At 43.5% G+C, this 25,919-nt stretch overlaps 1 protein-coding gene across 1 annotated transcript in view; it reads right to left on the minus strand.

The window, feature by feature from the left end:
* The window catches only part of LOC136440464 (TATA-binding protein-associated factor 172-like), a 30,179-nt gene that overhangs the window by 1,095 nt on the left and 3,165 nt on the right, over nt 1–25,919 (minus strand). The window contains exons 5-42 of the mRNA XM_066436513.1: nt 25,554–25,723; nt 24,947–25,092; nt 24,308–24,450; nt 23,890–23,933; nt 23,546–23,614; nt 23,125–23,214; nt 22,741–22,836; nt 22,193–22,369; nt 21,702–21,842; nt 20,987–21,114; nt 19,208–19,331; nt 18,747–18,854; nt 18,018–18,167; nt 17,454–17,599; nt 16,827–17,001; nt 16,288–16,410; nt 15,897–16,034; nt 14,654–14,848; nt 13,958–14,111; nt 13,143–13,387; nt 12,367–12,520; nt 11,856–11,950; nt 10,958–11,156; nt 10,455–10,603; nt 9,807–9,959; nt 8,504–8,641; nt 7,764–7,915; nt 7,266–7,343; nt 6,996–7,059; nt 6,596–6,661; nt 6,133–6,274; nt 4,419–4,549; nt 3,341–3,457; nt 2,686–2,834; nt 2,203–2,328; nt 1,335–1,412; nt 848–977; nt 197–288 (exon numbers count right to left, since the gene is read on the minus strand). Coding sequence (XP_066292610.1) covers nt 197–288; nt 848–977; nt 1,335–1,412; nt 2,203–2,328; nt 2,686–2,834; nt 3,341–3,457; nt 4,419–4,549; nt 6,133–6,274; nt 6,596–6,661; nt 6,996–7,059; nt 7,266–7,343; nt 7,764–7,915; nt 8,504–8,641; nt 9,807–9,959; nt 10,455–10,603; nt 10,958–11,156; nt 11,856–11,950; nt 12,367–12,520; nt 13,143–13,387; nt 13,958–14,111; nt 14,654–14,848; nt 15,897–16,034; nt 16,288–16,410; nt 16,827–17,001; nt 17,454–17,599; nt 18,018–18,167; nt 18,747–18,854; nt 19,208–19,331; nt 20,987–21,114; nt 21,702–21,842; nt 22,193–22,369; nt 22,741–22,836; nt 23,125–23,214; nt 23,546–23,614; nt 23,890–23,933; nt 24,308–24,450; nt 24,947–25,092; nt 25,554–25,723 — 4,975 coding nt within the window. The remainder of the gene's footprint in view (nt 1–196; nt 289–847; nt 978–1,334; nt 1,413–2,202; nt 2,329–2,685; nt 2,835–3,340; nt 3,458–4,418; nt 4,550–6,132; nt 6,275–6,595; nt 6,662–6,995; nt 7,060–7,265; nt 7,344–7,763; nt 7,916–8,503; nt 8,642–9,806; nt 9,960–10,454; nt 10,604–10,957; nt 11,157–11,855; nt 11,951–12,366; nt 12,521–13,142; nt 13,388–13,957; nt 14,112–14,653; nt 14,849–15,896; nt 16,035–16,287; nt 16,411–16,826; nt 17,002–17,453; nt 17,600–18,017; nt 18,168–18,746; nt 18,855–19,207; nt 19,332–20,986; nt 21,115–21,701; nt 21,843–22,192; nt 22,370–22,740; nt 22,837–23,124; nt 23,215–23,545; nt 23,615–23,889; nt 23,934–24,307; nt 24,451–24,946; nt 25,093–25,553; nt 25,724–25,919) is intronic.

Genomic DNA, 25,919 nt, shown 5'->3' on the forward strand with positions numbered 1-25,919 from the left:
AAACATCAATGTTAAACGTACGTTGATCAATGTAGGTATGTGACAATACTTTATGTTTGGGATTACCTAGCAGTAACACCTAGCTGCCGAGCACAGTGAACCAGTCAGAATTACCCTGAAGAAGATGACAGACAGTGCCTGATTATAAGTAGGCAAATAACCTGTGCTTTGCAAACAAACAACAGACAGTACTGACCCCATGATCTTCTCCTCCAGAGTTCCCTGAGTTACGAGTCTGTACACGTTTACCACCTTCTTCTGGCCCAGCCGATGGGCACGGTCCATTGCCTGTAGAGGGGGGGGGGGGGGGAGAATCACAGGCTACATAACACATACATCTCAACTTACAGGTGTACATAAAGATTCAGCTGAATGGCAAAACAGTTACTCAAGCAACTGGATAAAGTTTTGAAACAGACGTTTTAGACAGCGTCAGTGACTCATAAAGGACAGTGGATGCTGTCTGAAACGTCTGTTTCAAAATTCTATCCAGTTGCTTAGCAACTGTTTTAGGCATATCTTATTACCTGGATGTCTAACATTCATCAATGCTTCAGCTGAATGTTAGCTCTGACTTCTGACAATAATATCATATCTAATATCTACGACAGTGCAAAGATGGATAACAATGCACACAAATAGTAAATCTCTAACTCTTCATGTTTATTGTCGAAAACGAGTATGTTTCAAACTATCATATCACAAAGAAAAACAGTTCAGACACTGTATTGCACAGAGATCTTTTAGTTTAGCAGTATTTTTCTGCAATGTAGTAATTTGCAAACCTGGAAATTAACTTGGTGAGGCCTTAGATTAAAGCTATAACTTCACAATGACAGTGTTGTACCTGGAGGTCCCTCATGGGGTTCCAGTCATGTTCTACAAAGATGACAGTGTCAGCGCCCGTCAGGTTCAGCCCCAACCCACCCACGTGGGTCGTCAGCAGCAGCAGGTCAATAGATGGGTCGTTGTTAAACCTGATGAAACAAACAGATATTCATTTGAAGTACAGCCAGTAGGTACCTATCTGAGAAAAGAGGCTGTGTAGTGCCTTTTAACATGCTCGATCACAGGACCCACATTTTATGTCCCTAATTATTGGAACCAGAAGCTTAACTGTGAGGCTGCAGGTGAATACCTCTGCCTGTGTTAATGTTATACTTGGGACCTGCCATATACAACATTAATGTATCTACACGGAGTTTTCACCAGGCGTAATGCTGCAAAATCAAACATGAAACTTCAGTTGCAGATACTGCAATGATGCTGGCAAAATATGATTTCTAACGGTATAACATTTTTTGACAGTTGAACACAAAATCACACAGTAGTACCTGTTGACAATGGAATGTCTGGCTCCAGCAGGAATGGACCCGTCCAGCCGGAGGAACGTCACACTCGGCATGTGGGCTCTGCAAAACAGGGATCAAATTTGCTTTTCAACTTATCATGGAACATACAGACCTGTCCTTGATGCTGAACACCAACCACACACACAAACAGATATACAGACCTGTCCTTGGTACTGAATACCATCCACACACACAGAGATATACAGACCTGTCCTTGGTGCTGAACACCATACACACACACACAGATAAACAGACCTGTCCTTGGTGCTGAATACCATCCACACACACACACACAGATATACAGACCTGTCCTTGGTGCTGAACACCATCCACACACACAAACAGATATACAGACCTGTCCTTGGTACTGAATACCATCCACACACACAAACAGATATACAGACCTGTCCTTGATGCTGAACACCATCCACACACACAAACAGATATACAGACCTGTCCTTGATGCTGAACACCATCCACACACACAAACAGATATACAGACCTGTCCTTGATGCTGAACACCATCCACACACACACACACACACTCACAGATATACAGACCTGTTCTTGGTACTGAGCACCATCCACTCACACAGATATACAGACTTGTCCTTGGTGCTGAACACCATCAACACACAGATATACAAACCTGTCCTTGGCACTAAAAACTATCCAAACGCACACACAAGAATAAGAAAGAGTCAGTGAGGACATAAATATTTTTCTCTGACCAAGTTGTTTTTTCTCACACTTATAACTGTGACTAGAAACGTCTAGATAAATTTTCTTGCTGTTATAATTCTTCTGTGGTACATACAGAAATTATATCTATATGAAGCTGCACCCTTACTTGAGAAGGTCCTTCTCTAGAATGTCCAGCATGCTCTTGAGCTGACAGAACACCAGGGCCCTGTGCTGCCCAACCACTGTGTCTGCCTGCAGGTCCCATCCGATCCCACAGTCCAGCAGGAGTTGTCTGGGAACAACAGATCCATGCATGTTAGAACAGATTCACACATGTTTAAACAGATTCATACATGTTAAAACAGAAAGTTATCAATTGTACAGTACAATACAACACATGTTTGATATATCATTAGTTGTAATTTGTTGTATATTTTCTTTCTGGGACAACTTTGGAAACCAGTTCTACCTTGAAGAGGTCAGTAGACTACCCTTTATTAGGAGACCATTTGATTTGATTTAATTTGACTTTACTTTGATTTTATTAGAATTTGTTTAAATTTGATGTAAAATACCATCAACGAACAGTGGTGGTAAGTCATGTACATTTTTTAGATATCAGCAACCCAACGACATCCACATAACCCACCTGAGAGCTGTTAGTTTGGCCGAATGCTGGATGTCGTCCAGAGAGGAGTTCTGTGCCATGAGCTGCAGCGCCACCTGTTGGAACTCGGGATGACTGCGGGACAGCACCAGCTTCGGGTGGTTACACACCTTCTGAAGGTACTGCAAAGCCTGGGAGGAAAAGTTGGGAAAAAAGTCAACTTTATGGGCTGAAAGAGCCTTTCCTTTTGTGACAGATAGAAGGGCTTAGTGTATTGTTGATGTGATGGAACTTAAGCCTCCAAGAAGTAAAGAACAGATTCAAGATTTGGAGGACTTTCTGATCATGAATACCAAATCATGGTTTAATTGAAATGGATTTAAGTCTTGTACAAATACTTATAGGAGTCTAGACCCACGTCACATACTTTGTGGATATTTCAGGGTAGAACAAGTCACAGACCCTATTGACTGGTAGCTTGAAAGTTCATCTGTGTAACTTGATAGAAATCATTCAGAAGCAAAGTCGAACCAGTTACTGTAATTTCCAACACCAAATTTGGAATTACACAAATTTTGGACTGTACAACTCCATTCTGTGACAAACATTGACAGTCAAAAAGTTGGGTAAGTCCAATTTTATTCAACTTTGCTTCATAAAATAGGTATGACTTCTTTTATGACGTCTTTTATCTAACCTGAAAAATGTGCGTTGTCCGTTTCGGCTTCTCCTCCTCGTCTGCTGTTGCCATGGTGATGGAATCCTCCACGCCCTTCCTGGCCTGGGACTTGGCAAAATCTTCATACAGCTGAACCTGAGGAGAAAGGTCAGGGGTCATAGTTTACAAGATGACAGCATGTTGCAACTGTACAAAGTTCTCTAGTAGACACAAAAAAGTACAGTTCTCCATTGGCACACAGACTTCAAGTGGCAAGGTAGTATTGATTTCAGACGTTAGGGCAACCATTGTAGACTAGGGTTTAAATCCCTGGCAGACGCCAATTTTGTGCCCTTGGGAAAGGCACTTTACACCTATTTCTTCATTGAAAATCAGCACTACCTAGCTTCTGTTACGAATGTCCTCTTGAATGGGACGTAAAGCTGGAGGTCCTCAGTGTTTGAGCAGAACCACACTTTGATCAACTTTCACAATTATATGTTTTGTACCATGTATATATAGACATAATTTGTATCTCTGTAATATTCTATCTGACCCTTACCTCTTCTCTCATGATCTCAATGAAAAGTGGATTGCATGCCGAGCTAAGCTTCTCATAAGAATAAACAAAGGTTCAAACAAAATCTCTGACATGACAGGTACCCAATATTGTGTACAGATTTATATTGCCTAATTGCACAGTTTGATTGACTGATGAATATTTCTGAAGTAAGTCCTTTTGTTCTTGCTGGGGCATAGATAATGGACGTTAAATGGAGGTCCCGTGTTTGGGGAGAGCCACACCCCGCGCACGTAAAAGAACCCACCACATCCTTCGAAAAAGAGTAGGGGCATGCCCCGGTGTGCGATGGTCCAAATCCTTCTGTCTGGAGTTGGTGATTCACTACAAATCACCCGGATGGAGGCCTGGTGAACCTCCGTCTCGTATCAGCCACTCGGTGATTTACACCATTCACCCGGACGGGAGAACTGGCGCATCCCCGTCTGTATGACAGCCAACGAAAGGGTATGTCACCCCGTAAGGGGCGGTATAACCCCGTCGTAGCGAAAGCTCGTCGACTGATGATGATGATGATGAATGGTGTTTTTCCCTTACCTGTAGCTGGCTGAGCTCACAGTAGTAGTCCTGGATGATTTTGGGCGGCAGGTCTTGTAGCACGTCTTCCTTCATCCTCCTGAGGAGGAAGGGCAGAACTTGTCGGTGAAGCGCCTCCATGGCAAGGGCACCTAAACAGAGTGGACAGGAGGGAAGGAAAAGATTAATCAATCAATCAATCAATTAATACTTTGCAGTAGATACTACTATTGGTAAAGTATAACACAGGTGCTAGGCAAGACCTGAGGAAATTTCAAACTGAGATAACGTTGGGTAACATAAATTCGTGGGGTACTTAAATTCGGGATTTTTCGAAAACGGGGTATTTAGGGATATGTGCTAGATGCAACATCAGTAATACCGCTAGAAATGCAAACTTGACAGACTAACGTATTCAGAACACTGTCTGAAAAGCTTCAATAAGCATGCATTAGAAGGCGACGAGGACAAAAACTCTCCGTCCCTTATTGAAACAGTCTGAGGGCTTCGTGGGAGAATCACAATACATCGTTGTCGGCTGGTTTATAAGACAAATGTCACATCCGCTTCCTGCTAAACACAATCATTTACAAGACAACTTATTTTCTTAAAATTGCTGATCTGCAATTGGACTCTAAGTGTGATCAATCATCAAAACCCCTCTTTGTTGCTGCAACCTACGGCACGTGTATTTTCCCGCCGCCATATCATTACCCAGAATCCTGTTGTCAAGCAGACGACAAAGGTTTGTGAGGAGCACTTTTTTGTCTAAATGTTGCGTGTGATTGTGGACTGAGGACGATATTTTCCTCAAAGTTTGCTCCTAACACAACAAGGAATACATGGACATAGTAGTATTATCAATGCTACGGCATCCGGCTAACTTTCCATGAATAATGTACACGTTGCCATGACGGTGGATGTCGACTTTGACGTTCTATAGCTACCGACTCAACACACGGGTTGTTCCCGTAGGCCTGATGTGTGCGGTACGGCCGTTTTTTCGTGTATTTTTTTACTTGGACACGTCTATATCCATAGCACTCTCCTCAAGCCAAGGATGGAACGAATAGCTGCTGTATAAAATGTTATTAGCGGGAAGATATTCAAGACGAATCTTCTCTCCCGAATTAATGTTCACCCCTGTCCGACAGCACCGTCATTGTGCGTGCGGCGGACGGTAGTTTCAAGTTGAAATATTATGGTGTCAGCACGACTAGAGACAAAATCTACCATATATATGATTAGTGCAAAGATAGTACATGATACTGACAGAATAATAGAAAAAAAGGATGGTTTATTGTTCTGCTAGATTGATTTCAGTCAACCATTATCGGAAAAATCCCGAATTTATGTTACCCAACGTTAAATAGGCCCGATTTACACACATGGTTTTGAACTGTAAGTCGATTCCAAGTCGACTCAGCGAGTTGAGTCAGAAAATATATTGCCATAGATTACATACTAGGCTAAGTCATGATAAATTATTGTGAACAAAAGATTAATAGCAGTAGATGATAGCAATATGGCTTCAGGTCATTCTGAGTAAAGACCACGCTAAAAAACATAGTCAAATTACTACAAAGTTTAACTTACTAATTTGAGCATTTCTAGAATATACATATTGGAATATGCGATTGATCAAAGGATCCATCTTATTGTCGTTAACGAGTGTGTTACTAGGCCTCTTCCACATTATCAAACCAGGTTTAAAAACCAGAAGACTCCTTCTCACCTGCTTCCTGCTCCTTGGAGGAACTCTTGGCGTCCCGTGACTGAAGGATGGGTTTGCCATATTTGGCCATGAACTGTTTCTCTGTACCCAGAAACCCCGGCATGAGGAAGTCGAACAAAGACCACAGCTCCAGTACATTGTTCTATAAGAAGAGAGGGAAGAAATGAAAGACTGGATGAATGAATGAAGCACGAGGAAGTCAAACAACAGCTCCAGTTCATTATTCTGTAGAATGAAGGGGAAATGAACACATGATAACAACAACAACACTGTTTAACAACAACAACAATAAAGAGATGATCACGATTATCAAAGAGTACATTATTTTGTATTTAACTCTTTCAATCCTGAGGCGTGTGGGGGCCTATAACACCTGTACTTAATCAGTAGACAATGGGGTTCTGAAGAATGCAATCAATATCACATGTCTCTAATGAATAGAGCAGTTATTATACATGTATACCTGAATGGGTGTGCCAGACAGAATCAGTCTGTGGTTGGCCTGCAGTTGCTTCACGGCTTTGGAAATCTGGCAACAAACAAACACACACTTTGTAAATATGAAATCATGTAAATTTGTACAGTCATACATCTGGTGCATGCATTTCAGAAATCAATTATCATGGCTTAAAGAAATATTACCATGGCTTTCAGAGACAAACCCATTAAACATCAGCATACTTTATTCCTATATATAGCCAGTGTGACGGTACATTTATGGTGTCTGGATGCAGTTGCCATCCATAAAGTGAGAATTCCTTCAAATTTTCAGAATCCTATATCCTTTTACTACTATATATTTAGTTTCCACGCTTTTGTGCAAAAACAGCACCAGTCGCTATCATTCCCATATGGCCACTCACCTTAGTTTTGCCATTCTTGATGATGTGCCCTTCATCCAGGATACAGTAGTTCCACTGGATGGTCCTGAGGCAGGAAGAGTTTTAAGGAGAAAAAAATTCACAGAATGCACACAGTAAATTCAGATTGCACAGTCATCTTATTTAAACTGCACAAGTCATATTGAATGCAAAGTACACATATTGTAGGATGAAATTTCTATTTTTAGTTCATATTAGAATATATTCTGAGTTGCCGTAGAAGTAAATACCTGAAGATGCAAAAACACCCACCTGAAGAAATCGATGTCGTTCCTCACAATGTCATAAGACACCACCACAAGGTTGTGTTTCTTCACTCGGCTTCTTAACCTGAGAGGGAAGCAAACAATCCTCAACAATAAGTCTTACTAATGTTGGTCCCTTTAGTTATGTGATTTTCCACACTGACACAACAGGCATTAAAAATCCTGTTTCTAGAGACCATTTGTCCGCATAGACTAGATTTTACCAAACCCGATTGGTCTTTTGGGGCAATTTTGACTGTTTATCATTTTTTCCACAGAACAGGTTTCTCTCAGAAGGGGTCCTGTGCAGTTCTGTGACCATGATGGTAATTTACACAGACTTCATCATATCTATTTTTTGCCATTGACAAATTTACACAAGGATATTTCATTTTACCATTGACAAAATTTACATTATTATACAAGTCATATACATCAGTTATAATTATGATTTTGATATGGACAAATCCACAGTCATGGTTCGTTAAATCATTTTTCCACCGACCTATTTCTCTCGGAGGGGGGTCCTGTGTAGTGCAGGGGGTTCAGGTGATCTAAGGACACAAACTTCTCCACCTCGTAGACCCAGTGTCCCGTCAGGGTGGGGGGGCAGACCACGATGGAGGGGAGGGGGGCACAGTCAGCGTGGCGCGACTTCTGCAGAAGGAAAACGAGACACAGATAGAGCTAGTAACAACTCAGAAAAGAGCAAGAAATAGTGTCATGCCTTCAAGTTTCCTGTCTTTTCCTTTTTGCTTTAAGTTTTCCAGAGTTATCAACCCAGAATCGAGGTTTTCAAATATTTGTTTTTCCTTAGGCTAAAACTATATCAAATATAGTGTTACTAATATAACATACTCTCTGTTACCCCATGGTCACCGTAGTGGTAAAGAGTGCATGACACCATATACATTGTATCTTACCCTGTACTCTGTTACCCTTTGCAGGGCTTAGGAGTGGGTGCATGTGAAACTTTGTGCACCTCTTTTGGAGCCGTGCACCTTATTCTTTTTTACTGTGGGCGCACCAGTATTTTTGTAGGCTAGTATACACTAGTATACAAAATATTATAATGAAATTTACGGATCAGAAAAAGCAATATATCCCTTGTTTTGGGGAGTAGTTCCCAGCCACCTTTGATACACACAGATTGGCATAGGGCTAAATCTTATCTACTCTGTTAGACTGTTACCCTATGGAAATGGTATAGAGTTATGACACCATATACTGTACGTTGTATCTTACCCTGTAATCTGCAGCCCTATGGAAATGGTCCCCTGCCACTATACACAGGGACTGCAGCGTCTTGCCCAGCCCCATATCATCACACAGGATCCCGTGCAGTTTGTACTTGTTCAGGAACGCCAGCCAGTTCACACCATCCTGGAATAAGGGAAGAATAAGGTAAGGAAGTCATCCTCAATTGAGGTGAAATATCATGCTTCTTCAAGTAGCTAGTAGTGTAATGTGGCTAAACTACAACTTGCGTTTTCGGCCAAGCACAATAGTGTTTTTTTTTTCTATGTACAGAGGTTTGACACTTAGACTAACACCTGAAGCTTCCCCATATACATTTGGCTTTACACCACAATCCGAAATGACAAATGCAATCCCTTAAAGGAACCAAAACCTTGCCCTGGGGAAGTCGTAAAGGGAGTGCTCCTACTGTGAGCTGCCCAGCAGGTTGAGGGCTGGATTAATCCCCCATAACCACATAAATTCATAAAAGGATTAGATGTCTGCCAGCCTGGGACAATAGCAGGGACAGATTACCATAATAACTGTCAGAGAATTCAAACTTTTTTCTGTACTGGTTTTTCTATGAACAGTATCAAACCATGCAGAATGGCCCAGATATTTATCAAAAAGTCACATAATCCAAGGAAGTTTCAATCAGATAAGATCCCTTGGATAATCAAGACAATGCTATCTACAACTTTCAGTTTGGGGGAAGCCAACCTTGTTCAAATTTTCAAACTTTCAAATCGACCCTGTCAACGTTGTGTTAGAGTGTCTAAATGGATATAAATTTTCAATGTCTTCCCAACATTAGCCTAGGTTGTGTGTCTAGAAATATGACTTGGGATTTTTTGCGTCTTCTTGTTGTTGTAACCAGCATAGAATAGGGCTCTGTAGAACAGTACATATAACTGCTAGCCAATGTCTCAAACTAAATTGCAAGCCAGTGTTGTCATTACTTTATTTCTTGGCTAACTGTCCTTCAAGCTAACTTCTTTATGTGTAGCCATACTTCAAATTCTTATATGTTATCTATAGAATTCAAACATGACTTGAAGAGTAACTTGTACATGGTAAACTTTCTCAGCCAGGCCTCCACTGATGTGCACTGTACGGCTGCCAGGTGCATACTGAAGGCTATAGTTTACATTATCCCGTATTTATATAGTTTTACTGGGGTCTTTAACAACTTGTTGGAGCTAGGGCAAACCCTAGGACCCGCAGATCCACGAAATTTGATCAAGATGGCCAATAAATGTTAACAGATGTTACAGTATGATTATAGAGAAGTAAATCGAAGACTCCTTACCTGTTGATACTTCCTGAGTTCAGCCTGGATGGGGACTGGTACCACGTACTTCTCCACCTTAGAGTTATCCAGCAGCTGCTCCAGGAACCTCCTTTCCTGGGTTTTCTTCTCGATCAGGTCTGCTGACATGTTGGGAGGGTTCGGGATTCCAGCCTTAAAAGGAAACAAACAAACAATGATTTAGACAAAGAGAAGAAGAGATACCAGTGCACATGTGTGCTTGGCTTACTGAAAAAAGAGAACATTTGAGTTAACTATTACAGTTGTAATTGTTGGGGAATGTTTTAAAAAATTAACACAAGGTTCCCCACTGCAAATGTGCTGAATATTTTTTTCACATCACACATCACATTTGGGGTCTTTGAGTTTTGGAGCTAAAAGAGGACAATTCAATTAATATACAAACTGTAAGTTGCTGACAATTCAAGTCAAACTTTGTCATGATGTTATCTGCTTTTAATCTTCAGCAAAAAGGAAATGGATGATCACCTGCATCGCAAACATTTAAGCTGAAAATGTGATGTTTTTCGTAAATTTAGGGCCATTAGATTATGTAAAATAGATTATACATTAGAGTAAAATAGATTATATATTTTTAGAGTTTATAGAGCCACAAGTTGAAAATCGAACAAACAGCCTTCTCCTCACCTCGAGCGGCATGAGCCTAACTAGTGTGGCGAAACACTGTGTGGCGAGGAGACGCACGCACTCCGTCTGGTCGCTCATCCTGCCGAGCACCGGAACCACAAGCAGCACGATGTACGGGATCATCTCAACTCCCAACTTCTCAACTATGTCTGGGTACAACAGCCTCGTTAAGGAAATTAAAAATTGATGTTTCAATTAGTTTAGCTTACTATGTCTGGGTACAACAGCCTCGTTAAGGAAATCCAGAATATTATGAAGAAAGAATCATAATTCATTTCCCAATACTTTTGACCAATTGCTGATGTTACTGCTAATAACATCACAATTTCTAGAGCAATCAGCCATTCACACTGGTCCTGAAGAAGGCTAAAGCATGCAAAGATCAAGGAAATTTGGTAATCATGAAGATTGTTTGCCTTATTGAGTTCAAGTATCAATGAATCGATAACTTAAAAAAAGATAAAAACAAATAAAACAAAATGTAAAGAAATGATGAAGGATACAGCTGAGTGCCTCCATGGCTCCCTCCCTCTGAACCTCATCCGATGCACCCAGCATGGGGATCACATGATCCAGCACTGTGTTCATGGTCTCCACGGTAACCACTGTACTGAGCATGCCCAGAACCCTGGCAGCCATGTGCCTTACTGCGGTGTAGGGGTGGTGCAGGCAGGTGCACAGCTGCGGTAACACTTGGACAAGCTGGAATAAGGAAAACATGTACAGTATATCAAGTGACCATGTTAAGAAGATCTTGAACCAGTTTAACCAACTGAAGCTTCCTCTGGTTGTGACAGAAAAGGCTGATGTTATTTTCAGTCTTTTACATGTTAATTGTACCGGGGAAATTACAAGTACAATGAACAGTGAGCTTAAAGTCCTGTCCTAGGGACTGCGACCCCTTTCCAGTTGGGTGCATGTCGGGCAACTCCCAACCACTTGGTCCAGAGGCAGGTTACTAAACACTAGACCAGGGATAATACAGACTCCCAGGCAAATAAGACCCACCGCTGCAGTCACATGACAGGTGCACTGCTGGGGTAGCAATTGCACCAGCTGGGATACATTACGAGTGACTTTCACTTTTTTTTAAATGGGGGACTTGGGATACCGTAAATACAGCGGTGGTTTTACGTTCGCAATTTTCGCCGTAAGCTCTTTGGCGCAAACTTAAAACCACCACAAATGTTTTTGCCCTCTTACCCCCTTGTCTTTTTATTGTTTCAAATGCGAACTTAAAACCACCCTGACCACTCCATTTTCTCCCTACCGCGCAATTAAAACCATGCAAACTCAAATGCATTTACAGTAGTACAGACTCCCAGTCCCAGGCACCTTTGACCTGATGTTTACTAAATGTTAAGCAAGTTTCTGGAGTTGCAACCATGCATAACAACTGACCTGTGTATGTAGCTGTTGATGTAAGGCTGGGCCCATCACTTCCACCACCTGTAGTGCATTCACCAGGTCCTGGGCTGGACCGTCGTGGGCGGAGTCTACTGGGCACAAGAGCGTCACAGAAGTATGCTCAAATGTTGGTAAGGACAATTTGCATCAAGGTGCGTTCTAGAATAGGAAGTATGATGTACACACTGTATCTGCATGTCATTTGGAAACTAATACAGCATCAACTTGTTTTAAGGCAGTTCTAACTTCTTAAGATTTTTAATGGTGAGCGAAACAAACTTACAATAATGTGACAAAAGGCTTCGATTTGCAACCCATTCCAACTACCAACCTGCATCAGGAGAAGGGTAAACCGATGACAGCGCTCTGACCGTTACAATAGTACATACCTGCATCGGGAGGAGGGTTAACCGATGACAGCGCTCTGACCATTACAATAGTACATACCTGCATCGGGAGGAGGGTTAACCGATGACAGTGCCCCCACCATTACAATAGTACATACCTGCATCGGGAGGAGGGTTAACCGATGACAGTGCCCCCATCGTGGCGTCCCACAGTGTCGGCAGGGCCGTAGTCAGCCCGGAGCTGAAGTGCCTGGCGATCTGTGTCAGCACCAGTCCTGCCCCACGGACCTGCACGGCAGCCAGCTTCTGAGCCTACAGAGGAGTTTTCATTCGATTAGACATCACTGTTTTTTTACTCTTATCCGTGACTCCTCCCCCTCTACTTTAACTCTGTTGAAAAGCGGCTGTGTGGTCGAACAAGCATTTTGAAGTAAAATAAAGGTCTTACTTTTATTGACTTGACTGTGTTTTTTTGTTTTGTTTTAAATTTCAATTCAATTTATTTTAGTTTACCAGGGTCCATCTCAGATCCACGGATCTGCTTTTCAGAAAAAATGAAATTACGATAAAGTCACACAAGCTAAATTTGTTTAATGGAGGACATTCACACATACCCCTTACTTGAGCACAAAATCTTGCTCCTCCTAACAGATTTCTCTATGATTGAGTAAGCATTAGGTGATTCATTCTACTTCTAAACAAATATCTAGGGCTCACTTGGAAATCAGTTACTCAGTTCACTGAAGGGACTACCCTTAATATATATCAAATGAAAATAAATAAAACTTTATCTGATACTGTTACAGTTAGTTAAACCTACAATCCTCCCTATCTCATCTATTCATTATTATGTAACATGATATTTCAAATGGTAGATGACGTCTAAATTTAAGATGGCAGAATAAGTGTGTTCTATTTATCCGTGACATCCCACCTCATCATCCTCAGCCAGTACCTCCATGTCGACCTTTAACCCCATGGCCTTCCTGCCACGCCCTCCTCGCCTGCTGGCTGTTGCTATGGCAGCCTCCCTCTGCTGCCTGACCAGCGTAAGGATTCCTGAGGTCTTGGACACCCCCTCCGTGGTGGGGGGGAACACAGGGGGAGTACCCCTGCCCGAGGGGGAGGGGGTGGCCGCAGGAGAGCCGAATACTGGGCTGGCTGGCCTGGAGACTGGTTCTACATTTCAAAAGAGAGGAGGTCCGAAAAGTGATAATTTTGTCAAGAAAAATGCTATATACATTGTACAATACATCGAAACACACAATAGAAGTATGATTCAAATTGCTATGTTGTAAATAAATATATAAAGTGTGTGATGAAAGCTACCAGTATGTCAGAAAATGTGCATTAAACTGGTCATGATGAAAATTTACAGATCATGGCCAGGTGTTCACTGCTCAAAATCTGTTTCCAACTTACCACTTAGTCTACTGTAAGTTTTTCTTGTCTAGTACAAAACTAGTGCATGATTGTGTCACCTGTATTTTTTTTGTCCACAAAGCGATCAATTTTGTTGAAATATTTGCGACAAATTTCAAAGAAAAGTAGGCAAAAAGTAGTAGTAAGTGGACAACTTCAAACCAACTGCACACACTCATGCCATGTCTTCAGAAAAGATCCTGTAGCCGCATAGTTCCCGTTTAGAACTTTATTCGAGCCCACACCGACTAGTTTCGCCTTGCGTGTGGCTTTTTCAAGGATCTGACCTCGAAGCTCAAAGAAAAGAAAGAAATGTTGGCGACTGACCCCTGAGAGGCTGTAAAGGCTGTGTGACCAGCGGCGTCTGCACACAGTCCGCACAGGCAAACCCTCGAAGGTTCCTGGTGATTTTGGGGTTGGGACATGGGGTCCTGGTCATGGCCTGTTCTAGCAGCAAGGCAAGACTTCGAGCAGCAGATTCCTGGGGAGGGGGAGGGGGAAGGAAAAGGTTTGTTTATTTGAGATTCTTCAGTTTAATCTTTAGTCTTTAGTTGAGGTATATTGTAAATGCAGTGATGTTATGTTTTGCGGATGCATGTTTAAGACATTTTTAGTGTTAGAACTCAAGAATAAGAGTCTTAGAGTGCTTCCAATCACTAATTTAAAGTCTTTAAGAGATTCATCAATACAGTAAATTCCATGATGTCTGTTGACCTCCAAATTCAATTTTGATTGTGGGGTGGGGTGTGCATGTCCCCTGGGGACCACAAAAAATGCTTGCAACATTTGTAGTTGGGTAAGTTGTTTGCTTAGCATGGAGTTTTTAAGTTAGTAAAAATTTGGACTTGACTGTTTCTATGTGACTTGTAACTGCGTGTGGTTGCCTGTTCCACTTGGTTGCTTGGCATGGTTTGTGCTAAGAGCATTGTGTTCTAATTGTTATCAGTGATCATTGATGAATGGGTTCCATGCATATTTTTGTAAATTGAATAAAAAGAATGTGGGAAAAAAAGAGCATCTCACCTGCAAAAGGGAGTTGTCCTCCTTCTTGAGAGTGTCCATGAGCGGGCGTATGACGGGGTTGAGTTTGTCGGGCAGGAGTCGGAGGGACACGAGAGCGCTGGCAACGCTGCACTGGACGCGAAGGTGGTGCACGGCGTGTTCCGCACCGGTCTCCTGCACCACCGCCTGCAGCTGCGACCTTCGACCCTCTAACCTCTGGGGAAAGACAATGATCTATAGATTAGGGTAGGAGTCGGAGGGACACGAGAGCGCGGGGGCGACACTGCACGGGACGTGCCGGTGGTGCACAGTGTGTTCCGTACCGGTCTCCTGCACCGTCGCCTGCAGCTGTGACCGCCTACCCTCTAACCTCTGGGGAGAGACAATGATCTATAGATTAGGGTAGGAGTCGGAGGGACACTGCACTGGACGCGCAGGTGGTGCACGGCGTGTTCCGCACCGGTCTCCTGCACCACCGCCTGCAGCTGTGACCGCCTACCCTCTAACCTCTGGGGAAAGACAATGATCTATAGATTAGGGTAGGAGTCGGAGGGACACGAGAGCGTTGGCAACGCTGCACTGGACGTGCAGGTGGTGCACGGCACCTACCCACTAACCTGCGGGGAAAGACAATGATCAGTAGATTAGTGTAGGAGTCGGAGGGACACGAGAGCGCGGGGCGACACTACTCTGGACGTGTAGGTGGTGCACAGCGCCTACCCTCTAACCTCTGGGGAAAGACAATGATCTCTATAGATTAGGGTAGGAGTTGGAGGGACACGATAGCGCGGGCGACACTGCACTCGACGTGCCGATGGTGCACGGCGCCTACCCTCTAACCTCTGGGGGGAGAAAACAAAAGGTAAAGCAGTCATTCTCAAATTGGGGTGAAGCATGATGCTTTCTCAAGTATAGCTATTGGCAGTGCAATGTGGCTTTGCTATGGCTCGCATTTTTGTCCAAGCACATCAGGTCATCCCTACTCTTCTCGATAAGTGTGATGGGTTCTTTTACGTGCAGAGTTTTGACGCTTGAGGCTTATGACTAAAGCTCCCTCATACACGAGGCCGCTGGCTTTACATCATCATCCGAAATGATAAATGCAATCCCTTACAACATGTCTGAGCTGGAGTCAAACCTACGATTGAACTCGGGCCCCAGGAGCCACAGAATTTTATCCAGATGGCGAAGAAGCGGGGTTGCGTTACTGCTTGCGCCATAGTGTATTCAAACACTGACATTCACCAACACCCCATTCACCCACCTGTAGCTGGTTAGGCATCACCCCCTGACTGCAGGGGGTCAGAGCCAGGGCTGAGGCCTGCTCTACAGTCAGCAAACTGCCCTGTCTGGCGACGGTGTCTACAGGACAGCCACAGGCTTGGAGGGCAGTCAGGAACGTCTGTAAGGTACAAACATCATAATTGTGATGAACCAGAGACTTGTAATCAATAAGTTATTTCAATGTTAATCTTATGGTTAACACTTCAGCAAGGTGGCCTAGTCATCAACCAGTCAATTAGCCAGTGAATTTCCTGAAGTCATCAAACAATTGAACCAAGCTAGTAATCAACCCTTTAAATATGAACTAATTGCAATTTTAAGTTTAACCACCTTTTAAACTCTTTTATGACGAAAACAGACATGTGACTGACCCTGCACTCGGTCTGCATGGTGGTGAACTGCGCTGTGATCTCGTCGTAGTACAGGTTCTCTGTCAGCACCTCCTGTAACCGCTGTCTCACAGCCGCAGGACAGCAGCTATCTTGGCTTTTTTGCTGTGGGCATTAAAGAAAAGATTAAGACAGCGTTACTTCAAACTTAGGAGAATTTTGAAAATTAGGAATATCTGATTCATAGAATAGAATTACAATAATTCACAGTTTCTTGAACTGAAAACTTGTCTCACAAGGGAGGAAGAGGATTAATAAGGCTTAGTATATATACTAACTAGTAAGATGTAATGATTATTGTGGTTTAAAAAGGGTTACGTCACAAAACTTTGATACAACAGTACTGTTGAGACTTTAAGTATCCCAGACCAAAAATAAAGAGAGAATTGATTATGAATGCAGTTAGGTCTGATTCATTACAAATAGGAATGTCTATCATTTCCCACATTGACTAGTACACATTCTCCAATCTACATTGAAAAAAAATAAAGCAACATCTTTTGAGATGTACAGAACCCAACCTGCTGAAACTCAGCCCAGTTCCTGACCACCAGAGCTGCCACCATCCTCTGGACAGCAGACTTCCCGCTCAGGTGGAAGCACAGCAGCTGTCCCAGGCTGTCCACTGGTGCTGTTTCACCCGGCTGTAACGTGGACAGCGGCTGTCCTATGTAGGATGAAAGGCAACCCAGTAACCTACAGGGGAACAAGGTCAGTGGTTCAGATGGTGGCATAGTAGCTGTCCACTGGCGCTGTTTCACCCGGCTGTAACGTGGGAAGCGGCTGTCCGATGTAGGACGACAGGCAACCCAGTAACCTATAGGGAAACAAGGTCAAAGGTTCAGGTGGAGGTATAGCAGAAATGATGATATTCAAAGCACTGTAATAATATCTCAGTCTAAAGTACGCCACACTGAATGTAACATTTGTTCTGTATATGCTGGGCCCTCTTGGAAATCAACTTTTATAAGTTGAAGGGGCAACCCAGTTGTTTTGGGATGAAATTAAGAAAAAGACAAATAAACTAGCAATGGACTACAGCTTATCAACCCATAACCCTAATGACTACAACCCTTCCAGTAGCATGCGAGTCTGGAACCTTTAACCTAACTCAAACTGGACAGTTCAAGGTTGCAGGTCAAGGTTACCTGACAGCGGTGAGACGTGCTTTAATGACACAGTGGTCCCTGGACTGTGGGGTATCCATGGTAACCGACTCCGCCCCTCCGATGTACTCCCGTACCTCCTTGATGAGGGGGGCTGTCCGACTCCTAGGAGTGGAGGGTCCTCTCTCCTGTGTTAACAATACATTAATATGCAGATTACAGGCACCTAATTATACCACATATTAGATAGCATGTAGGGGTGAAGACATGGGGAAAAACATGTCATGTTGCATTGATGTCGGCTAGACATCCAGGTACATTACACAAAATAAAGCAAACAACTGGATACGGTCACTCTGTATATTTGCAATAAAACTTTCAATATATCAGACTCAGAGATAGCTACTCAGAGAGCATTAACTTTTCACTGATGAAAGACAGCAGATACTAGATACTGTTAGAGATCTTTTCTACTTGTTTACGTTGTATAATCAATCGTATGCTTAGACTGTGAGTACTTACAATCATACGCCAAAAAAGCAATTACTCAAACAACTGGATATGATTTTGGAAACAATCATAGTTTTGTAAATTTTTTGTTCTTACCTTTCCCTTCATACGGCTGTCCACCAGCATGGCAGAGTCTATCTGCACCTGGGCCGGCTGCATGGCCAGGCACAACCAGGCACTGAGCCAGGGGCAGGCGGCGGCCACTAGGTATTCCAGGGGTGCCTTCTCCAGTAACTTCAACCAGACCTAAACATACAGGATAACCAGATTTAATACTCCAGGCACAACCAGACCTAAACATACAGAGATGTCAGCTTTAATACACCAGGCACAACCAGACCTAAACATACAGAGATGTCATCTTTAATACACCAGGCACAACCAGGCACTGAGCCAGGGATAGGCGGCCGCCACTAGGTACTCTAGGGGTGCCTCCTGCAGACACTTTTTCGACACCTAATCAGGGATCACTAAACATTAGACCTAACAAAACTTTAGACTGAAAAGTCAGCTTTAACAATACAAGGCACAACGTGATGCATGCACAGTGCAGAGACAGGGCAGGCAACTGCAACAGATACATTGTACTTCAATGCTGTCTTCTTCGATAGCTACAGCAGGACATCTGAACACTGCAGCTGAAGTGGCTTTGTTTGAAGCTGTCAAAATCAGGGTTTATGGAACATAACACAATTTTTACGGAAGCTGAACTAAAAAACCATTATGACATGTTCTTGGCAACTCACGGTTTTAAAGTTCTCAAAGGTTTAAGATGGGATTTTTGTTGTTTACTGCATGGAAAAAACATTGAAGAGAAGACGTCACCTTCTGTATGATATCCAGGATGCTGTCCCTGGTCTCGGTGATGCTGCGCTGGAACACGTGTCGAAAGGCGTCCTGCAGCAGGGGTGGCAGCCAATCAGAGCACGGCGCCTGGAAAAATAATATTTGCACATTCAAGAAGCTGTTAAATGGTTATGGGACTGCGTGCTTTATTGTCTGTCAGCTAGAGTTACGTCATGTCGTAGTGTCCTAATCCCTACAGTAGGGTTTGGGTTGGCGTTAGGAAGGGCATCCAGCCGTAAAAACTCTTGCTACAAAAAAAGACTTGCACTTGATGAGGAGTCCTGGGGCTCCCCCATCCATGTGCAAGCACGTCCAACCCCCATATGATGGGGAATAAAAGACATTAAAATGGATAGAGAGAGAGTGCTCAGTTAACAGTATTACGTAGCTCACATATGGTAAAGTCTCACTCTTTAGACAATGCCTTCGTGAGGACTAACCTGTGGACTGTCGGAGACTAGCAGCGTGTGGATGGTCTCTAGGGAGGCTTTCCTGACAGAGGGGATGGTGTGATGCAGGAAGGGCCAGAGTCTTGGTACCAACGTCGTCAACATTGTTCCAGAACTGGCCGGAAAAAAACACAAATTTTCAGAATATTGACAAAACACATTCACAAACGCACTGGACCAAATCGCTGTAACGGATACAGATATGAGAAGGCCAGACAACAAAGTCACAGACTGCTGAGCTTACATGACTTTATTCCTTCCCCCTAACACACAGTCACACATTCACTAACAGGCAGGTAGGCTGACAGTACACACTTCAACAAAGTAATTGCATGCACAAGTCTTTCACGGCACAAGCATGAAAAATGCCATAAATATATCCTTCATACCATGTCTACAAAATGTGCTTTTAACAGATGTCAAAGTTTCAATACTTCTTCCAAACTGAAGGAACATGTCTGCTCCACCTGAGACCAGGTGGGCTGCCTTAACCCGACCCGGTCGCGCATCGGAGCAGGTGATCTAGGTGCTGGGCTGGACAGGACACAGACAATGTCACTGTGCCCCGAGATGTGCCACAGCACCGGCAATGGTGCAACCTCGTTAGTTCGAAATTAGAAATTAAAAAAAAAAACATGGATGAGGTTTGCTGTCAGACTTAACCAACATTACTTTCGGGTAAATTGGAAAATGCACAATAATTTAATGTGATCACCAAAAGTTACAGCAATATCACTGACATTCTGTCTCTACTTGGCTGTGTTGTCACCTCATGGCGTACCAGTAGGGCAGCCAGTAACAGCAATATTACTCTAATTACACCTGGTGGGTCAACATGTAGCTGACAGCAATATCATATTTCATACCTTACCTGGTCTTTGCTGTCACCCCATGATAGGACAGCAGAGAGGCCAGTAACAGCAGTATAATCACTCCCACATTGTATGCTATGACTTTGGGGTTTGACAGCATTTGACTAGTGATAATTCGTACTTTAACCTTACCTTGCCTGTACATGTGCTGTAACCCCAGGGTAGGACAGCATTTGGATAATGACAGCAATATCACAGCTTACCTTGTCTGTGCTGTGACCCCAAGATAAAACCAGAAACAGCAGTATCACTCCTATATAAGCTGTGACCTTGGGGTTGGACAGCATTTGGCTAAGGGCAACTCGTACTTTAACCTTACCTTGTCTGTGCTGTGACCCCCGGGTAGGTCAGCAGAGAGGTCAGTAGCAGCACCTACACTCTGACCTTGGGGTTGGACAGCATTTGGATAGAGACAGCAATATCACAGCTTACCTTGTCTGTGCTATGACCCCAAGATAAAACCAGGTACAGCAGTATCACTCCTATATAAGCTGTGACCTTGGGGTTGGACAGCATTTGACTAGTGACAACTCATACTTTTATCAACCTTACCTTGCCTGTGCTGTGACCCCAGGGTAGGTCAGCAGAGAGGTCAGTAGCAGCACCTACACTCTGACCTTGGGGTTGGACAGCATTTGGATAGAGACAGCAATATCACAGCTTACCTTGTCTGTGCTATGACCCCAAGATAAAACCAGGTACAGCAGTATCACTCCTATATAAGCTGTGACCTTGGGGTTGGACAGCATTTGACTAGTGACAACTCATACTTTTATCAACCTTACCTTGCCTGTGCTGTGACCCCAGGGTAGGTCAGCAGAGAGGTCAGTAGCAGCACCTACACTCTTACCTTGGGGTTGGACAGCATTTGGATAGAGACAGCAATATCACAGCTTACCTTGTCTGTGCTGTGACGCCCGGGTAGGTCAGTAGGGAGGCCAGTAACAGCATGATGCTGTTTGTGGAGGCTGTCAGGTCGTCCAGCTCCAACAGGGCATCCCACAGGATCTTCACAATACTGGGGACCTGGGGGAAAAGTAAGAATTTCAAAATTCGTTAAGTTTTGTAAATGCAGAAGACTTACTGTACAAGACTTACTGGGGTAGTGACATAATGTCTAGCTATACAGTGTACACTGTGATAGCATGTTGTCAATATACCTGTATCTAAGTTATTAGTGACACTACCTCTGGACTAAGACTAACTCAGAGGTTGGGAGTTCATGTCCAGGCTGGTTCGCTCACGTGACATGCACGCTACTGGAAAGGGCCACTGTGAATCCTTACGAAGGGACGTCAAGCTGTGATCCACTGTTCATTGTTCTTGTCAAAAAGAGCTAGGACATTAAGCTGTGATCTATACTGTTCATAATTCTCGTCTAAAAGAGCTAGGGGAATTTCCACCGTAGAATGAACCTGTAAGTACTGTGCACAATGTCTGTCTTTTCTGTCATGACCAGTGGAGATTAGCTCTTCAGCGAGCTGAACTGGTTTGAGATCTCTTTCACTTTCCAGTATTAAAAGTTAATAAACAATCGAGCAGGATGATCCAGTAAGTGGAAAATAGTTGTCAAAAGAACATCGACAAAATGACTCCGGCCCAAAGGTCCTTACCTGTTGTGGGAGTATTTTGACGAGAGAATCAACCACAGGGACGATGCTGGCAGCTGCCACGGCAACAACGTCGTCAACGCTGTCCTGGAGACCCTGGACGATCGCCGGGACAATGGCAGGGAGGGTGGCCTCCACTAGTTCCTATAGATACCAATCAATCAATCAATCAATCAATCAGTTACTGACAAAAGAAACGTCTTAAGTTACCGTTTTCAAATTTTAGTTGCTTGAGCAACTATTACTTGGATGTCCACCCTTCATCAACAATCAATCAATCAATGATGCAAAAATATGCTACTTTCATTGTAATATTTGTTGTTGATGGCCACTCTTACTTTTTGATAGTGATACTACTTTCTAGTAGATCTGTTCCCCCCATAAATTTACAAAATTAGGCGCTATTCCTTTGGCAACCGTCCAATAGTAGTGGGCAAGCGTGATGTCCCAATTCCAGAGTTATGTTACAGCCTTGAATTCTCACAAAATCTTACCTTCCTAACAGCCAGCAGATACTTGAGCCCAAGCAGCCCCCCATGCCTAACCTCCCACTGGGGCTGCTCTAGGAGCTGCATCAGGATTCCCAGAACCCCCTTCACACCCTCCGAGGTCATGTGATACAGCACGGCCCCCAAGGTTTGGGCACAGGTCTCTCTCACTGGGGCAACAACCTAGGGACAAATGTTGAACTTGTAGCTTTATGACAATAATTACTACTGTGTAATCAACAGCTTTAAAAAGGCAATGTACATTTGTACGCCCCATAAAATCAATAAATATCTCATCATTGTCAGGAAACTCTTGAAAGCATTAATATGATATTTTCTAAATTGATTATAGTCACTGTGGTGTTTGTACAAGAATCTTGTTTTATCAACAAATCATTTGATGGTGTGATTGTCAAATAATTTCATATTTTCCCTCTTTTGCTTCTAGACTTGGGGTAAGAAGAGTCAAATACAAGCTCAAAAATCAAAGTCATGATGACACCAGCTACCGTACTAATACAGTGTAGTAGAAGTTAATTACAACATTTTCTCACCTCATCTGACACAAAGTCTCCGAACCTGTCCAGAGAAAACACACAGAGCAGTCTCAGGGTGACGTCTTCCAACCACTGTTGATTACTGCTGTCCAGCTGGGGAACAAACAAACAACCAAACATTTCAAAATTTTCAAAAATTAGTGTACATGATACATTTTTATTTGTAATGGTATCATCCTATCAGGCTAGCCCCTGAAGCATTGTCAAAAACCTTTGACATATTTCCCTTGTTCCTTTACATGATCATCATATTTAGTCTTCAAGTTTAGATGGGAGGCTAATCATTTAGGATCTCATTAAAACGTAATATGCTAAGTCTTCTACAAAGAAGATACCAGGAAAATTTCATACAAACTTGGTCAAAGATGAAAATCTCCTTACCTGGTCCGCAGGTGTGTCCGCCGTCCTCCCCGCACCCTTCCCGTGAGTCTTCACTATCTCCCTGAGCCCTGTCCCCGCCCCGTGCCTCACCTGAAGGAAACACACAGGTGTGAAAAAATACTTCTTATACTCAAGATCTTGCCTGCATCTTGCCATTGAGCTTACAGCCGAATCTACCCCAGGAGGACCACTCAGGGGACCAATAAAATCTGGTCTACGTGGACAGGTGGTCACAGTAGCCAGGATTCTTTATAAATGTGTCAACGGAAAAAAGGGATTGCCAAAAAGTGGTACATCGGCCAGGTGGTTCTCATGTAGAGGTGGTCACTCGTACAGGTCTGAATATATTATCAAGCCAACAACTACAAAGTAACCTATATGTATTTCTGGGCTTTCCACAAACCAGATAATCCAGTCTTACCTCCCAACTTGGGCTGAACAAGTCGTTTAGCAGCACCTCACAGAAGGACTCGAAGGGCCAGTCTTCTGACTGGGGAAACAAAAATGGTGAGAAAAATCATGGTGAATGGAAACAATGGACAACAGTACATAAATTCTGGTCTATGTGGACAGGTGGTCACTATAGTATACTAGACAGGATTCTTAATGTTTGTGTGTGTCCAATTGACAAAGGGTGGTCACCTTGGCCAGGTGGTTCTTATGTACACCTGTGGTCATTTGTACAGCTGTGATTATACAATGTCCACATGAAACAGCAGATGACATCAGATATAGAAACTCCTGTGTAACAAGATGACCCCTGACCTCCTCGAACATGACGCTGCTGTCCAGTACTTGGTCCATAACGACTCAGTTAGTATCAACAAGTTCTCATAACAAAACAAACAAACGGATAGGACGTTAAATGGAGGTCCCGTGTTTGAGGAGAGCCACACCTTGAGCACGTAAAAGAACCCACCATATCTTTCGAAAAAGAGTAGGGGCATGCCCCGGTGTGAGTGGCTCAAAAACGTTCCGGTCTAAATGGGGTAGGGAATTTCCCGAGCAGCCTTCGTAACCCCTGCTTCTCCTAATGGGTCAGTGAAGTCATGCTCGTCTTGAGCATTGATGTTTCTGGCCTAGGGTGAAGAGATGCTGCTACAGTAACAATTGAGCCGCCTTTCTTCGTAAATCGATGGCAACATCAGGCTCTGGTGAATTGATTTAAAAAAAAAAACATGACCCCTGACCTCCTCAAACATGACGCTGCTGTCCAGTACTTGGTCCATCACGACCCGGTCTGCATCTGCCGGCTGGTCCACCAGGACTGCCGTGGTCCTTTTCCTCTTGGGATCAGGCTCCTCCCCCTGGCTTTGGGAGTTGGAACTGCAGCAGATAAAATTCACAATGTCTCAAATTAAAAGAGTGTAGCCCTTGTATACTGTTTGGCCGTATTTGTTCTTTAGTGTTCTTATATGATTGCGGTTTAATCTTTTTCCTACCCGCAACCAAGAGAGAACTGGTAGCCAAACGGGTACTTCAGTGTGCTAAAGGTTGAAATGCTGTTCCTATAGGAACCCCAACTTTTATATACTCTCCCAACTTTTGTAATACTATACATGTACTTACTTTACTTATAAACCAAGACATGTCTCAAGGCAAAAACTTATTATAGACACTCTGAATAGATTTTTAACTTGTTCTCTTCACAAACAGCCAAATTTTCAAAGGAATTTGTGTGAGAAACAGAACATTTTGCAACTGGATGCTATTTTTTGGCAAAGATAATTCATGCAATTATATAGGAACTTCTGAGTACCAGATTAGGAGGATTTTTTTGCAACATTTCTAGATCTAATTTTGCTACACAGGCCGGGGTTACCTGAGGTCAGGTACGCCCTCCTGGATGTCCTTTGACCTCTGCTTGGCGAGCGACTTGGCTTTTCTCTTGGCGCGGTTCTTTTCCCGCGCGCTCATGCCGGGTTTCACCGCCGCCATCTCCTGGGCTACGGCATCCGCTGCAGATAGCTACAGAAAGGGACAGAAAAAATGCCTTTTTTACCATCTCATCTTTATCTTCAATGAACCTGGCAGACATTATACAAATTACATGCCAGTTTTTACCACTGCTATCTCCTGGGCTACCGGATCCGCAGTAGACAGCTGGAGAAAAGTTAAAGGTAGTCCCATAGCCATTTTAAGACCTTAGAGCCAGTGGGTTGTTGTCCACTGTTTCTATATAGGGCACAGTATCGGAAGGCACCCAGTTTTATACCAGGTGGGTGAAGGGAGGAAAGTCGTGTAAAGCAAAACAATGTAGTAGACGGATATCAACCTAAAGAGAGATGAGCATTATGATGATCACCACTAGTGGACTCAAAACTCTTTTGGACACACTTGCGGGAAGTGGGCCAGCGTGGATACCAGAGCCATTACTCTTCTTACAACACCAGAACTAGAAGAAAGATCAACAGCATAGGACTTCCCACCTGTGTTCTTTGTTGCCTCTGTGCGTGGCTGTTGAGTTCCGGCCTCATCACCAGGTCCTCGTCCTGGAAGAACTGCTGCGTGTCGACGCCCACCGCGCCCGCCACGTCCAGACCAAGCCGCTTGTGGATCTGCCTCTTCTGGTGCGCCAGCCGCTCCTTCGGGTCCATGGCTGCCGGGGAGAAGGAGAATCATAAAAATCACAAAAATGCATACATGTACTTGTAGCCATCTTAAAGTGAAAATTCAGTAAGAGGTCTGGCAAGTACTCGTTTGGATCCACTGCTGCTGCTGGGCACAAGGAGAGTCATTATCTTAAGTTGATCTGATTATACTGCTTCAGAGGTGAACAGCAGCCAGCTGGGACT

Source organism: Branchiostoma lanceolatum, chromosome 8 (assembly GCF_035083965.1).
Source record: "Branchiostoma lanceolatum isolate klBraLanc5 chromosome 8, klBraLanc5.hap2, whole genome shotgun sequence".
In the NCBI taxonomy this organism is placed as follows: Eukaryota; Metazoa; Chordata; class Leptocardii; order Amphioxiformes; family Branchiostomatidae; genus Branchiostoma; species Branchiostoma lanceolatum.